The sequence below is a fragment of the Vombatus ursinus genome, unplaced genomic scaffold (genome assembly GCF_900497805.2).
Source record: "Vombatus ursinus unplaced genomic scaffold, bare-nosed wombat genome assembly UNPS02014770.1, whole genome shotgun sequence".
Classification (NCBI taxonomy): domain Eukaryota; kingdom Metazoa; phylum Chordata; class Mammalia; order Diprotodontia; family Vombatidae; genus Vombatus; species Vombatus ursinus.
Window position 1 is genome coordinate 14,034,986 of NW_020954548.1, and position 14,706 is coordinate 14,049,691.

The window sequence follows — 14,706 nt, forward strand, 5'->3', positions numbered from 1 at the left end:
AGCACTGGCCCTGAAGTCAGGAGGACCTGAGTTCAAATCCAGCCTCAGACACTTGACACTAGCTGTGTGACCCTGGGCAAGTCACTTAACCCTGATTGCCTAAACAAAGAAGAAGAAGAAGAAGAAGAAGAAGAAGAAGAAAAAGAAGAAGAAGAAGAAGAAGAAGAGGAGGAGGAGGAGGAGGAGGAGGAGGAGAAAATATTGGTAGCAGCCAGAAAGAAACAATTCAAATGTCATGGAGCTGCAGTCAGGATCACATAAGATTTAGCAGATTCCACGTTAAAGGAACAGAGGACTTGGAATATGATATTCTGGAAGGTAAAATAGCTAGGATTAGAACCAAGAATCATCTACCCAGCAAAATTGAGTATAATCCTTCAGGAGGAAAATTAAACATTTAATGAAAGAGAGGAATTTCAACCATTCCTGATGAAAAGATATGAACTGAATAGAAAAATCTGACTCAAGAGAAGCATAAAAAAGGCAAACATAGAAGAGTAATCAAGAAAGACTCAATAAAGCTAAAACTACTTACATTCCTATATGGGAAAATGATACATGTAACTCCTAAGAACTTTATCATTATTAGGGCAGTTAAGAGTTATGGGTGTGAGCCGATTATGTTAGAACGATCTCCAAAAAAAAACCACAATCCCAAAGGGCTCATGATGAAAAAATGATATCCACCTTGAGGGAGAGAACTGATGAACTCTGAGTGCAAATTAAAGCATAATTTTCTCACTTTTTAAATTTTTCTTGCTTTTTTGAAATATGGTTAATATGGAAATATGCCTTACATGATTTCACATGTATAACTGATATATTGTTTGCTTTCTCACTGGGTGAGGGAGGAAGTGGAATAGAGATAATTTAAAACTCAAGATTTTGAAAGAAAAAATGTTAAAAGTAAATAATAAATTAGAATTTAAAAAATTAAAACCTCTAATTGACTTTATTTTACATCTCAAAATGTTTCGGGTTAAGATTCAGAGAAAATACTTGATAACAAGCTGGTGTAGCTGTTAAGGAACTGTATTTATATTCAAACTTGGGAAATTTTTACTTGCTTCCTAGCTTTTCATTGACAATATTTTTTTTATAAAAGCCATCATTAAAAGATAACTCAGTGCACAAATGAACGCTTCTTTAATGTGAATCATATAGGTTCTAGAATGGCAATGATTCTATCTTGATCACTCAGCCTTTGTTTGAAGACCTCTACAGACAAAAAAATCCATCACTTCAAAAGGTATTTTATTTCACTTCTGGGTAGCTCTAATTATTAGGCTGGTTTTTTTTTTCCTTATATGAGACGTAATTTTTCACATTGCAACTTCCACTTGTTCCTTCTAGTCTTGCTTTCTGGAGCTGAACAGAACAAATAAATTTAATTCCTCTTCCACATGAAAGTCCTTCAAATACTTGACAAATTAATAACTATGGAAATTTATTTAACCTAGGCTTCCTCTTTATCAATGATAACAGCTTTGCTCTGGGCTTAGATAATCTCCCTTTTCTCCCAACCTCCACTGTGTCACCCTACCCCAACATGCATATAACTTTTTATTTCTTATTGTTTCTCTGAAATACACTTCTGAAGCAGTAAGTGATTTAGGCTAAAAGGGGTCTCACATTTTGTCAGCAATCAAATCATCTCAACTTGATATATGTAAATTGTTTTAAATGAGTATTTGGGGAATGGGAAGCTTGATTATTGTTTGAAAACTACATTGATATAGATGTCTCTGAAAACTTACTCTGAGGGCTTTTCAGAAGAAATTCTGAATTTAGCTACATAGTTAATTCTGAGATTACAGCCTATATTTCTAAGTTTTATAATTTCTTGTCTTCTTTTAAAAATCAGTTGTCACTTTGGTAAATGATTTCTGAATTCTGGAAGCTAGAAGTAACTGTTCTTTATCATCGTAATGTTGGAGTTGACCTACATGTTTAGCCATGTCAAATCTTAGATTCTTCCTTGTCATGGTCCAGTGGATTCTTTCTGTTTACATTTAAAAACTTATTTTTCCTAATTCTATGAAATTTTCTTTGAGAATTTCCTAGGATACAGTTTTAAGAACATAGCTTTAGAGCTGTAAGTGATTTCAGATATCATCTAGTAGAACAGCTCATTTTACAGATGATGACACTTGAGGTCCTAAGAGCTAAATGATTTTTCCTAAAGTCATGCAATAAGGTGCAAAACTGCTTTTGGAACTTGGAGCCTCTGACTCCCAGTCCAGGGCTCTTTCCATTGCATGAAAGCAATTTTCATTTTCTATATTTTCTGGGATTTCAATAATGCTGAGATCATGCCATTTTGATCTAATCGATCTTCCCAGTTTCTCCCTTGAATCTGCACATATTCTGGGAGAAAAAATTTGGGGACACCTTGTGTTTTCAGTATCTCAGCATTGTGTGCTTTTCTTCTTTCTACTATAGTTTGTCAATAGTTGCTTCTATGGTGTTTTTTTTAAGGTTTGTTTTTTTTTGACAGGTTCCATCTTGGTAATTTTTGCTTTTTTTTTTTTCTCAATATTTTTTGTACCTTTTCGTTTTAAGCTTGAGACATTGTTTCCTTTTACTTTCTTCAAACTCCTATTTTACTCGATCATATGATATTTATGCAAATTCTTGATTAATTTTTAAAATTCTGCTTATTCATTTGAAGATATCTTGCATTGCTTCTAGTACTTGAGTTGATTCAGTTGCTTCATTATATTTTTTAAAATGGAACTGATGTTTTTTTTCCTTTGTTCATTTTTTATTTTAGAGAGTCCCTCCACTTGGGTAGTACTTTTTAAAACCATTTTTCTTCTTAATGTATTTATGTGTTGTTTTTTCAGGAGTAAGTGAGGAATGCCCATGTCCCTTCAAGTGTCACACTCAATCACGTTAAGAAGGAAGCATAAAACTATGACTTATAAAACAGTGTCCTAACATCTATCTTTAGAAAAGCTTGTGTTTTATTGTTTTTTTTTATAACGTCTACCTACATAGTAGAGGCAGCCAGAACTGCTCTATTCACAAAATAAGTCTAATACCATTACTCTCATAGTACATACCACTAAATTTTGGATTTTACTTCAAGAAGAAAAAAAGGATGCCTGAAGCAAAGAGAAATCAGAGCTCAAAAATGTAGGAATGGAAACGGATGGCAGGTTCAAGAAAAGAGAGGAATAGGTAGTGGGGTGGGTTGTGGGAACATTACAAGCAGAGAAATCTCTATTTAGTTATCAACAAATAGAACCAACTTTGGTATATTTGAAGTACATATGAGTCATCTCAGAAAGAAAACCTGCTTGTTGGTACGTATATATTCTCAAAACAATAGCAGCTCATGCCTCAAAAAAACCTTATTAAAGCAAGAGAGGAGAAAGTGTCACAGTTTTAAATCCGTTCCCTTTTGAGTAAACACATGCTATTTTCAAAAAGACTCGTGCACAGAGGAGATAAGACAAGCACATGAGAGACACCTCAGTACCTTCGCAGCTTCGCCAAGGGTCTGGTTCTTGCCCGCTTCCTCGCTCGAGCACAGCTCTAGTCTATAGTTTAACTCCTGAAGCTGCTGGGCCTGTTCATTCAGAAGCCTCTGGGCCTGCTGCTCCCGGAGGAATGCGTTATTCAGTTCTTCACAGGCACTTTCAAACCTCTCACGGGTGATCAGTTTCTGATAAAAGAGGGAAAAGTGATTTAGTTATAAAATAACTCTGCTATTTCTATATTTGACCTTAAGAATTGTATTTGCTAACATGCAAAAGTGTCAGCCAAACATCTGAAAATATATGATGCATATCAGAAGACCATTTTTCTTTACTTTACAAAGTAAGCCATACATAACTGATTAGTATTAACAACATACCTTTCTCACAATTGATCACAATACATTCAAATAAAAGTAAGGCTTTCTTCTCAATTCTACACAAATCAAGAAGATTTAAATTAAATATGCAGGTATTAGGAGCTTTACAAAAAGAGTTTATTTCCATTTCAATGTACCTATTAAAATGTTACTATAAAATAACATTTTATAACTATTTTAAATAAATAATATTCAAATGTTTTAAAATATATTTAATAATATTCAAAATAAATATTTTAAATATTATTTCCAAAGTCTAAGAAGGATGCTTTGAAAAGCATACAGAAGTATCAAAATGATCTATTCTATTAGTGAAGGTCAAGTATGAATACAGTCCAAAGTAATATTCCTCAGTACACTTGTCAAATAAACGTAAGCAAAAATTCTGTTTTATATGTATACATGTGTGTTTATATATATGTGGGTGTGTATAAATAGATATTTATAGATACAGATAAAGATACACATCAGTTAGTAGTATAGAAAGCTGGCCAAGGAGCTAGGAAGTTCTGAATTTGAGTTATACTTCTGACATTACTGACTGCATGACCTTGAACAAATTAAGCAACTCTCTAAAGCTGAAAACGGAAAAGCAAGCTTTAAATTATTTTGGTAGAAAGGGTTTCCTTATATAGTATATTCCGAGATCAGTGAAATCTTTGGTCCAGTTACTATCCTGATCCTTAACCTGATATCTATGAACATATCCAATGTAAATGATATATAATAATACGTTAGTACCAGGATTTCTGTTTTTGCTTTTTAGGGGAAGTGGGGAGATGGAATGTCCAGACCTGTGCTTTTATTGGTATGGGTAATGTATGGTGAGGAAATTTCCTCACAAACAAATGCAGAGGATTGGAAATATTAAATCCCTATCTTTTAATTGCCATAATACAATAAAAAGTTTATTAACAGAGACACTGAATAAATGATTAAAATTCTATTTGAGAAAAAATAACATCCTAAAAAATTGGATTGTGAAAGAACAATTCATAAAACACCTTTTTCAATGAAAGAATGAAAAAACAGATCAAGTAATTGAATTAAAATACAATTTTAAAACCTTAATTAAAAACAAAACAAAAAAACAACTTCAGAAAAACAGATTTACAAAATTGAAAGAAAATAATGAATTTAAAAAGAGGTGGGCTTTATTTTGAAAAAATAATAAAATGGATAAACCATTAGCAAATTGGACTTAAATTAAAAAATAAATTATCAATATCAAAAGTGATAAAAAATTAGGACAGGGGCATTAATACAATTTTTGTGGAACTGTGAACTGGTCTTGCCATTTGGGAAAGTCATTTGGAATTACATCCAAAAGTCATCAAAGTATACACTTTTTTTCTTTACCACAAATAGTGTTAGCCTAAAGAAATCCAAGAAAGAGGAAAAAACCCACATGTACAAAAATATTTGTAACAGCTGTTTTTGTAGTGGCAAAGAAGTGTACACAAATAAGGTGCCACATCAATTGGGGAATGACAAATTATGACATTTCAGTATAATGAAATATTTATTGTACTATAAGAATTGATGAAAAGATTCTGGCTTCAGAGAAACCTGAAAAGACTTGCGTGAATAGATGCAAAGTAAAGTGAGCAGAACAAGGAGAAATTTTTCTATAATAACATTATAAAAACAAAGAATTTTGAAAGACTTAAGAATTCTGATCAACAGAATAACCAACCATGATTCCAGAGTCAGGCAGTCAACTGGCACTTCTAAAGTACCTACTAAGGACTAGGCAATGTGCTAAATACTAGGTATAAAATGAAGCATGTGACCTATATCCTGACAGAAAGGAGATGAATTCAGGGTACAGTACGAGAAATAAATTTTTTGGACCTGCCCAAAGTGGGAATTAGTTTAACTTAACTATACATATTTGCTACAAGCAAGGGTTCTGCTTCACACTTTTAAGGCAGAGGGAAGGTAAGCAGGGCTCAAGAAATAGATTTTCCTCTTTAAAAAAAATGTTTAAAAATTTTAAGAAGAGAACTATCATAAGGATAAATTGAAAGTCTATGTGCTATATGAGGACAAGAAAAGGTGCCTGGAAAATTTAAGGGAGTTTAGAAAGAATGAATGAATAAGCGTTTATTAAGTACTTACAGTGTGTCAAGCACTGTGTTAATTACTGGGGATACAAATGGAAAACCTAAATAGTCCCTGTTCTCAAGGAATTCATATTCTAATAGAGGAAACATATAGAATGTTTTAGCTACAAATCAGAAGGAAAGGTTTCAAAGTCCTTAGGGGGCAGTGGCAAAGCAGATAGATGGTAAAGCCTCTTCTTTAATGTTATTTCCACTGAAAAAAATTGCTTAGTTTCTGATGGTAACCATTTGATTGATAGAGTGAAGGACTTTGGTGACAGCAACTTTCTTTTCAGGGTCTTTAGAACTTCTGGCTGCAGCCCCTGAAATCATTGTTATTCCCAAGTATCTTGGATTCAAAATCCTGTGATGTTTTCATCAGAGTCAGAGGGGATTCGGTGGCCAGAGGGCTGATGGTGATTTGATTTGCCTTGCACATGCTGATTCTAGTCTCTCCCCTCAAGGTACCTTGCTGCTTCAGCTAGGCTAGCATGCTGCAATCAGAGGGGTGGTGTGGTTTTGGTTATTGGTAATTGGTGAAGTCTGGGGAGTCAACACATATAAGAACATTCAATCTCAGGGTGGATGGAAAAGATCAAGGGTATGGAGAGTGCAGTAGCAGGGCAAATGGCAAGACCTGCTGATCATCAATATTACTGGGAAGATTACATTTGATCATTCTTTGCTATTTCATGGAGTTCAAGTGGCCAGACAGACCTCAAGGCTATTTGGTACAAGTTCATAACCACTGGAAAAAGGGGAGTAGACCTAGATGTCAACGTAGAACACATGCTCTGAATTACTTCCTGGCATGGACAGAGTGGGACTTAAAGTCAGAGAGGAGTCGAAGAGAAGCCCAAACACTAATATTTCGGAGGCCTGCCTCTTTCATCTTTCAGTAAGATTGGGATATCCTACTTGGCCTTCTGGGACAAAGGGTAGTTACTAATGCCAAGAGGCCAAGATTGAGAAAACTGTCATGGCTAAGTAATCTTCAGGAAGCACTTGAGGAAGCCTTGAAGAGGCACGTGGTCCCTGTCATTGTCAATGAAAGAGTAATTCATAGGGGGCAGCTAGGTGGCCTAGTGGATAAAGCACCAGCCCTGAAGCCAGGAGGACCTGAGTTCAAATCCGGCCTCAGACCAAACACTTGACACTTACTAGCTGTGTGACCTTGGGCAAGTTATTTAACCCCAATTGCCTAAAGAAAACAAAAAAAAAAAAACAAAAAAAAAATGAAAGAGTAATTCATAGTCAAGAAAAGTCTAAGATGACATGGGGCAGCAGTAATGTCTCCCCAAAAGCTGTATCACTGTAAGAGCTACACTGTGGCCCTGAGGCTGAAAACGGGTAATTATCAAGTTCTACCTTGAGTACTGATTTATTTTCTCCTAGTTGCTTTGTATATGATTCAAGTAAGCAGCCATCTTAATAAAATTATAAGGTATTGCCCTCCTTGTAGCTTGTTGCTTAAGTAACTTGGCTTGCCAAAGGGATGATTAACTGAAGAAAAAATAGGAGGCTTTCCCACTCAATTATTATTATTATTTTAATAGGATTTTATCTTTAAAAAGCATAAAAATTAATCAGTATTGCTAATCTTCTCTTCTTTCTCTCTTGAATTCTAAGCTAACCCTTCATACCCAACTAACTAGAATACCATTTACTCAAAGAAGCATTCAGTAAGCCTCCCAAGCCAGAAATTCATTTCCCTACCTCACATCTCACATTGAACTTTGCTTTTATAACTCACTCACATTTGAAATAAAATCACAAGAGAAATGAAGGCTTTGCAGCATATAAGTTTATTTTTCCTAATTCCTAAAATTATGGCTGGTAAAGATTATTACTGAAAATTCTAAAATTGTGGTAATCACTATAAGAATCTGTCAACAAAAAGAGAGAATCATCTCAATCTAGTCTACATGAATATTATATAAAATTAATTCCCAGAACGTAAATTATAGCTGAAGCAGTCTCATAAATGTGGTATCCAACTTAGTGAATATTCTGAACTTTTTACCTGGAAACAAAGTATCCTCCTAACTGCAAAGTCTCAAAGTAAAATGTGAGTTGGTTTTAGGCTCAGAAAAAATACATGGAAGAGGTCAAAGAGTATTTTAAAAATCAAATAAGAGAGGTAGACAAAAAACTAAGAAAAGAAATGAGAGTGGTGCAAGATTATCATGAACCTTAGCGAAGGAAGCACAAAAATTTTTTGTTAAAGATGTATAAAAATTTACAAGAAAACAGCTCCTTAAAAAGTAGAACTGGCTAAAGATGTACAAAAATTTACTGAAGAAAACAGCTCCTTAAAAAGTAGAACTGGCTAAGTAGAAAAGGGGATAAAAAAAGCTCATTGAAGAAAATAGTTTTTTTTTATTTTTTTTTTGAAGATAATTTTTTAAATAGCAAAATTGGCCAAGTGGAAGCTAATGACTACACCAGACATCAAGAACCAATAAAATCAAATCAAAAGAGTGAAAAAAATAGAAAATGTGAGATACCCCATTGGGGAAAAAAAACTGACATGGAAAATAGATCCAGGAGAGACAATCTGAGAATTATTGGACTACCTGAAAGCCATAATCAAAAAAAGAGCCTGTACATCTTATTTCAAGAAATCATGAAAGAAAACTGTCTTGCCATCCTAGAAGGTAAAATAGAAGTTGAAAAAAATCCAGTAATAACTTCCTGAATGAGATCCCAAAATGAAAACTCCCAAGAAAATTGCAGCCAAATTCCAGAGCTCCAAAACCAAAGATAAAATATTGGAAGCAGTCAAAAAGAAATAATTCAAATATCACAAAACCACAGTCAGGATTACACAGGATGTGGCAGCTTCTACATTAAAGAATCAGAGGGCTTGGAATATGATATTCCAGAAAGCAAAGGAGCTAGGATTACAACCAAGAATCACCTACCCAATGAAACTTGGTATAATCCTTCAGGGGGAAAAATGGATATTCGATGAAATAGAGGATTTTCAAGCATTTCTGATGAAAAGACCAGAGCTACACAGAAAATATGATTTTCAAATACAAGATTCAAGAGAAACATAAAAAGGTAAAAAGGAAAGAAAATGCATAAAGGATTCAATAACATTATACTATTTACATCCCTACAAGGGAAGATGATAATTATTAACTCTTAAGAACTTTATCACTATTAGAGGGGTTAGAAGGAGTACACATAGAAAGAAGGCGCAGGTATGAGTTGATTTTGATGGGATGATATAAAAAAAATTTAGGGATACGAAAGAGGATTGCACTGGGAGAAAAGGGAAGGAAGATACAGTGTGGGTAAGTTATGTCACGTGAAGCAGCACAAAAGATTTATTACAATAAAGGAAAAATGGGGGGTAGGGGGTGGTATCACTTGATGTAGGCATTACTCTCACTGGGATTGGCTCAAAAGCAGAATAACATACACACTCAGTAGGATATACAACTCTATCATACCCTATAGGAAAGTAAGAAGGGAAAGGGATAAAAGAATATGGAAGAAATCATAGAAGAAAGGGTAGGTTGGGGGAGGTGGAAGTCAGAAGCAAAACACTGGTGAGGAGGGACATGGTAAAAAAAAAAGAGAGAAAAGAATAAACAAGGGGAAAAATAAAATAAATTTTAAAAAAAAAATTTAAAAATAATATAAATTAAATTTAAAAGGTAAAATAAAAATATATAAATATAAATAATATAAAATAACAAATTAAAATAAAATTTTAAAAATAAAAAACTAAAAAACAGAGGGAAATGGAAGAAAATCTATAGTAATCATGACTAGGAATACGAATGAAAAGAACTTACTCATAAAATGGAAGTACATAGCAGAGTGGATTAAAAACCAGAATCTAACAATATATTGTTTAAAAGAAATGCATCTGAAGCAGAGAGACACACACAGAGTACAAGGAAGGGACTGGAGCAGAATGTATTATGTTTCACCTGAAGTTAAAAAAATCTTCATGAGCTCAAAGTAAAAGCAAAAATAAATCAAATTAAAAGAGATAAGCAAGGAAACTACATCTTGCTAGAAAATGAAGTAATATCAATACTAAACCAAATGGTAAAACATCCAAATGTTTAAAGGAAAAATTAAGTAAGTTACAGGAGGAAATAAAAAATAAAATGATACCGATAGGGAACCTCAACTTTCCCCTCTCAGAACTAGATAAATCTAAACAAAAAATAAACAAGAAAGAAGTTGATTAGGTAAATGGAATTTTAGAAGAGTTATATATGATAGATGTCTAGAGAACACTGAAGGAAGACAAAAAGGAATATACTTTTTTTTTCTTAGTGATACAAGGTACCTACAGAAAAAGTGATCACATATTAGGGCATAAAAACCTCACAATCAAATGCCAAAAGACAGAAATACTGAATGCATCTTTTTCAGATCATAATGTAATAAAAAGTATATTCAATAAGGGGACATGGAAAGATGGATTAAAAATTAGTTGGAAACTAAATTATCTAATCCTAAAGAATGAGTGGATCAAAGAGTAAATCAAAGAAACAATAATTTCATTAAAGAGAATGACAACAATGAGACAACATACCGAAATTTCTGGTATGCAGCCAATGCAGAACTTACAGGAAATTTTATATTTCTTTTATCTGCTTATATCAATAAAACAGAGAAAAAATAGATCAATGAATTGGGCATGCAACTAAAAAAAATTTAAAAAGAACAACTTTAAAATCCTCAATTAAACACCAAATTAAAAATCCTAAAAATTAAAAGAGAGATTAATAAAACTGAAAGTAAAAAAACATTGACCTAATAAATAAAACTAGGAACTGGTTTTATGGGGAGGGGGGACAATAAAATAGAAAAACCACTGGTTAATTTAATTTTAAAAAGAAAGAAGAAAACCAAATTACCAGTACCAAAAATGAAAAGGGTGACTTCATCACCAATGAAGAGGAAATTAAAACAATTATTAGGAGCCATTTTGCCCAATCATATGCAAATAAATCTGGCAATCTAAGTGAAATGAATGAATATTTTTAAAATATTACACTCAGCTCACATTAGTAGAAGAGGAAATAGAGTACTTCAATAACCCCATCTTAGAAAAAGAAATTAAATAAGCAGAAAAAATCCCCAGGGATAAATGGATTAACAAGTTAATTCTACCAAACATTTAAAGAACAATTAATTCCAATACTATATAAACAATTTGGAAAATAGGCAAAAAGGAATCCTATCAAATTCCTTTTATAACACAAATATGGTGCTGATACCTAAACCAGAAAGAGAAAAAAAAAGTTATATACCAATTTCGCTAATGAATATTGATGAAAAAAATTTAAATAAAATACTAGCAAACAGATTACAGCAAAATATATTGTCATATACTGTGACCAGGTGTGATTTACACCAGGAATGCAGGGCTAGTTCAATATTAGGAAAACTATCAGCATAATTTGCAAAACCAACAGAAACAATATAATTACTTCAAAAGATGCAGAAAAAGCATTTGACAAAATACATCTATTCCTACTAAAAACACTAGCAAGCAAAGGAAAAAATGATAAGTATTATCTATTTAAAACCATCAGGAAGCATTGTCTGAATGAGGATAAGCTAGAAACCTTCCGCAATAAGATCAGGGGTAAAGCAAGGATGCCTACTATCATCACTCTTAATCAATATTGTACCAGAAATTTTAACTATATCAAAAACAGAAGAAAAAGAAATTGAAGGAATTAGAATGGACAATGAGGAAACAAAACTAGCACTCTTTACAGATGATACGATGGTTTACTTGCACAATCCTAGAGAATCAAATAAAAAACTACTTGCAATAATTAACAACTTTAGCAAAGTTGTAAGATGTAAAATAAACCCACATAAATCATGGATATTTCTATGTATTATCAGTAGAAAGAGATAGAAAGAGAAATTCCATTTAAAATAACTGTAGACAATTTAAAATACTTGGGAGTCTACCTACCAAGACAAACTTAAGAATTACATAAACACTATTACAAAAAACTTTTCTCAAAAATAAAGTTATATCTAAAAAATTAGAAATATCAATCACTTATGGGTAGGCTGACCTAATACGATAAAAATGACAATTCCATGTAAATTAATTCATTCAGTGCTATACCAATCAAATTACCCAAAAATCATTTCACAGAGTTAGAAAAAAAAAATTCCTCTGGAAGATGAAGAAGATTAAGGAAAGAAGACCAAGGGAATTAATGAAAAAAATGCGAAGGAAGGTTAGCTGTACTCGATCTCAGATGTTATTATAAAATGGTAATCATCAAAATAATCTGGTACTGGCTAAGAAAAACTGGTAGATCACTGGACAGATCAGTAGTAAATGACAATAGGAATCCAGTATTTGATAAACCCAAAGACCCAATCTTTAGGGAAAAGAAATTGCTATTTGACAGAAACTGCTGGGAAAATTGGAAAACAATATGGCAAAACCTAGGTATAGACCAACATCTTACAATGTATACTAAGATAAGATCAAAATGGATACGATTTAGACACAAAGGGTGATACCAATAAGCAAATTGGAGGAGCATGGAATAGTTTACCTGTCAGATCTATGGAAAAGTGAAGATTTTATGACCCAAAAAAGAGATAGAGAACATTATGAGATATAAAATGGGTAATTTTGTTTATATTGATATAAAGGTTTTGCATAAACAAAACAAACGCAACCAAGATTAGATGGGAAGGAAAAAGCTGGAGGAGGGGGGAATTTTACAGCAAGTGTCTGTGATAAAGGGCTTACTTCTCAAATATATGGAGAACTGAATCAAAGTTATAAGAATGCAAATCATTCCCCAAATGATAAATAGTGAAGAGCTATGAACAGGCAATTTTCAGAGGAAGAAATGGAAGCCATATATAGTCATGTGGAAAAATGCTTTAAATCATTAAGGATTAGAGAAATGCAAATTAAAACAACTTTATCAGATTGGTTACTACGACAGAAAAGAAAAATGACAAATGTTGGAGGGGATGTGGGAAAATTGGGACACTAATGCACTGCTGGTGGAGTTGTAAGCTGATACAACCATTCTGGAGAGCAATTTGGAACTATGTCCTTGAAAGGGCAACCAAACGGTGCATAAGCTTTGATCCAGCAATACTACTACTAGGTTTGTATTCCAAAAAGATAAAACAGAAGGGAGAGGGGAATAGAACCTATTTGTGCAAAAATATTCATAGCATCTCTTTTTGTGGTGGCAAGGAATTGAAAATTGAGGCAATGGTCATTAATTGAGGAATTCGCTAAATAAGCTGTGGTATATGATTGTAATGGAATATTACTGTGCTATAAGAAATGACGAACAGGTTGATTTCATAAAAACCTAGAAAGATTTATACAAACTAATGCAAAGTGAAGTGCATAGAACACAACATTGTACACAGTAACAGCAATATTATACGATTATCAACTGTGAATAACTTTAGCTATTCTTGGCAATAAAATAATCAAAGACAATTCCAAAGGACTCAAGATGAAAACTGTTATCCACATCCAGGGAAAGAACTGACAGAGTTTGAATGCAGATTGAAGGATACTATTTTTCACGTGTGTGTGTGTGTGTGTGTGTGTGTGTGTGTGTGTGTTTGGTCTGTGTCTTCTTTAACAACATAACTAACATGGAAATATGTTTTGCATGATTGCACATGTACAACCTATATCAAATTGCTTACTGTGTCAGGGAGAGGGGAAAGAATGGAGAGAGAAAATTTAAAATACCACATTTAAAAAAAAGTGAATATTAAATTTTTTACATGTAATTGTAGAAAAAAAATTAAACATTTTTTAAATTTATTTTTTGCTCTTTAAATTTTTCTTGAGTTCCAAATTCTTTATCTTCCACCAGACCTTCTCCCATTCACTGAGAAGGAATCAAATATGGTACATGTAAAATCATGAGAAATATATTTCCATATTAATCATGTCCAAAAAAAGTCAAGAAAAAAATGAAGAAAAATGATACTTCAATTTGCACTCAGAGTTCATCAGTTTCCTCTCTACAGATGGATATCAATTTTTATCATGAGTACTTTGGAATTCTTGGGTCATTGTATTGATTAAAGTAGCTAAGTCTTTAAGAGTTTTTTATCATTACAACATTGCTGCTACTGTCCTGTTTCTGCTCATTTCACTTTGCATCAGTTCACACATAGGTCTTCCCAGATTTTTCTGAAGCCACCGCAATTATCATTTCTTATAGCATAATAGTATTCCTTCACAATCATATACTACAACTTGTTCAGCCATTTCCCAATTCATGGGCATTCCCTGAATTTCCTATGCTTTGCCACCACAAAAAAGAGCTGCTATAAATTGTGTGTGTTTGTGTGTGTGTACAAAAGGTACTTTTCTGGGGGGCGGAGCCAAGATGGTAGAGGGAAAGCAGTGAGTTGCTTGAGCTCTCCCCCAAATCCCTCCAAATAGCTGTAAAAAAAATTGGCTCTAAACAAATTCTAAAGCAGCAGAAGCCACAAAAAGACAGAGTAAAACAAATTTCCAGCCTAAGACAACCTGGACGGTTGATCAGAAAGGTATATTGCACCGGGCAGGGAGAGGAGCACAGTGCAGCGTGGGTGCACAGGCCGCAGTGACCCTGGAGCAGGTCTCAGGGGACTGAATCACAGACAGCTGTGGCAGTGTCCAGACTTCTCAACCCACAAATGCCAAAAGACAACTTAGAAGGTCAGTGGGAAAAGTCTGTGACTGAGGTGAGA

The 14,706-nt window shown here is 33.4% G+C and overlaps 1 protein-coding gene across 8 annotated transcripts in view; it reads right to left on the reverse strand.

Annotated features, from left to right (window-relative positions):
- Positions 1-14,706, reverse strand: part of CCDC171 (coiled-coil domain containing 171) — a 496,773-nt gene that overhangs the window by 211,393 nt on the left and 270,674 nt on the right. For all 8 annotated transcript variants that reach the window (XR_003569147.1, XM_027863035.1, XM_027863037.1 and 5 more), the window contains one exon: positions 3,485-3,670. Coding sequence is in view for 7 of the 8 variants with exons in the window: in XM_027863035.1 (XP_027718836.1) it covers positions 3,485-3,670 (186 nt within the window). In the remaining variant the exon portion in view is untranslated. The remainder of the gene's footprint in view (positions 1-3,484; positions 3,671-14,706) is intronic.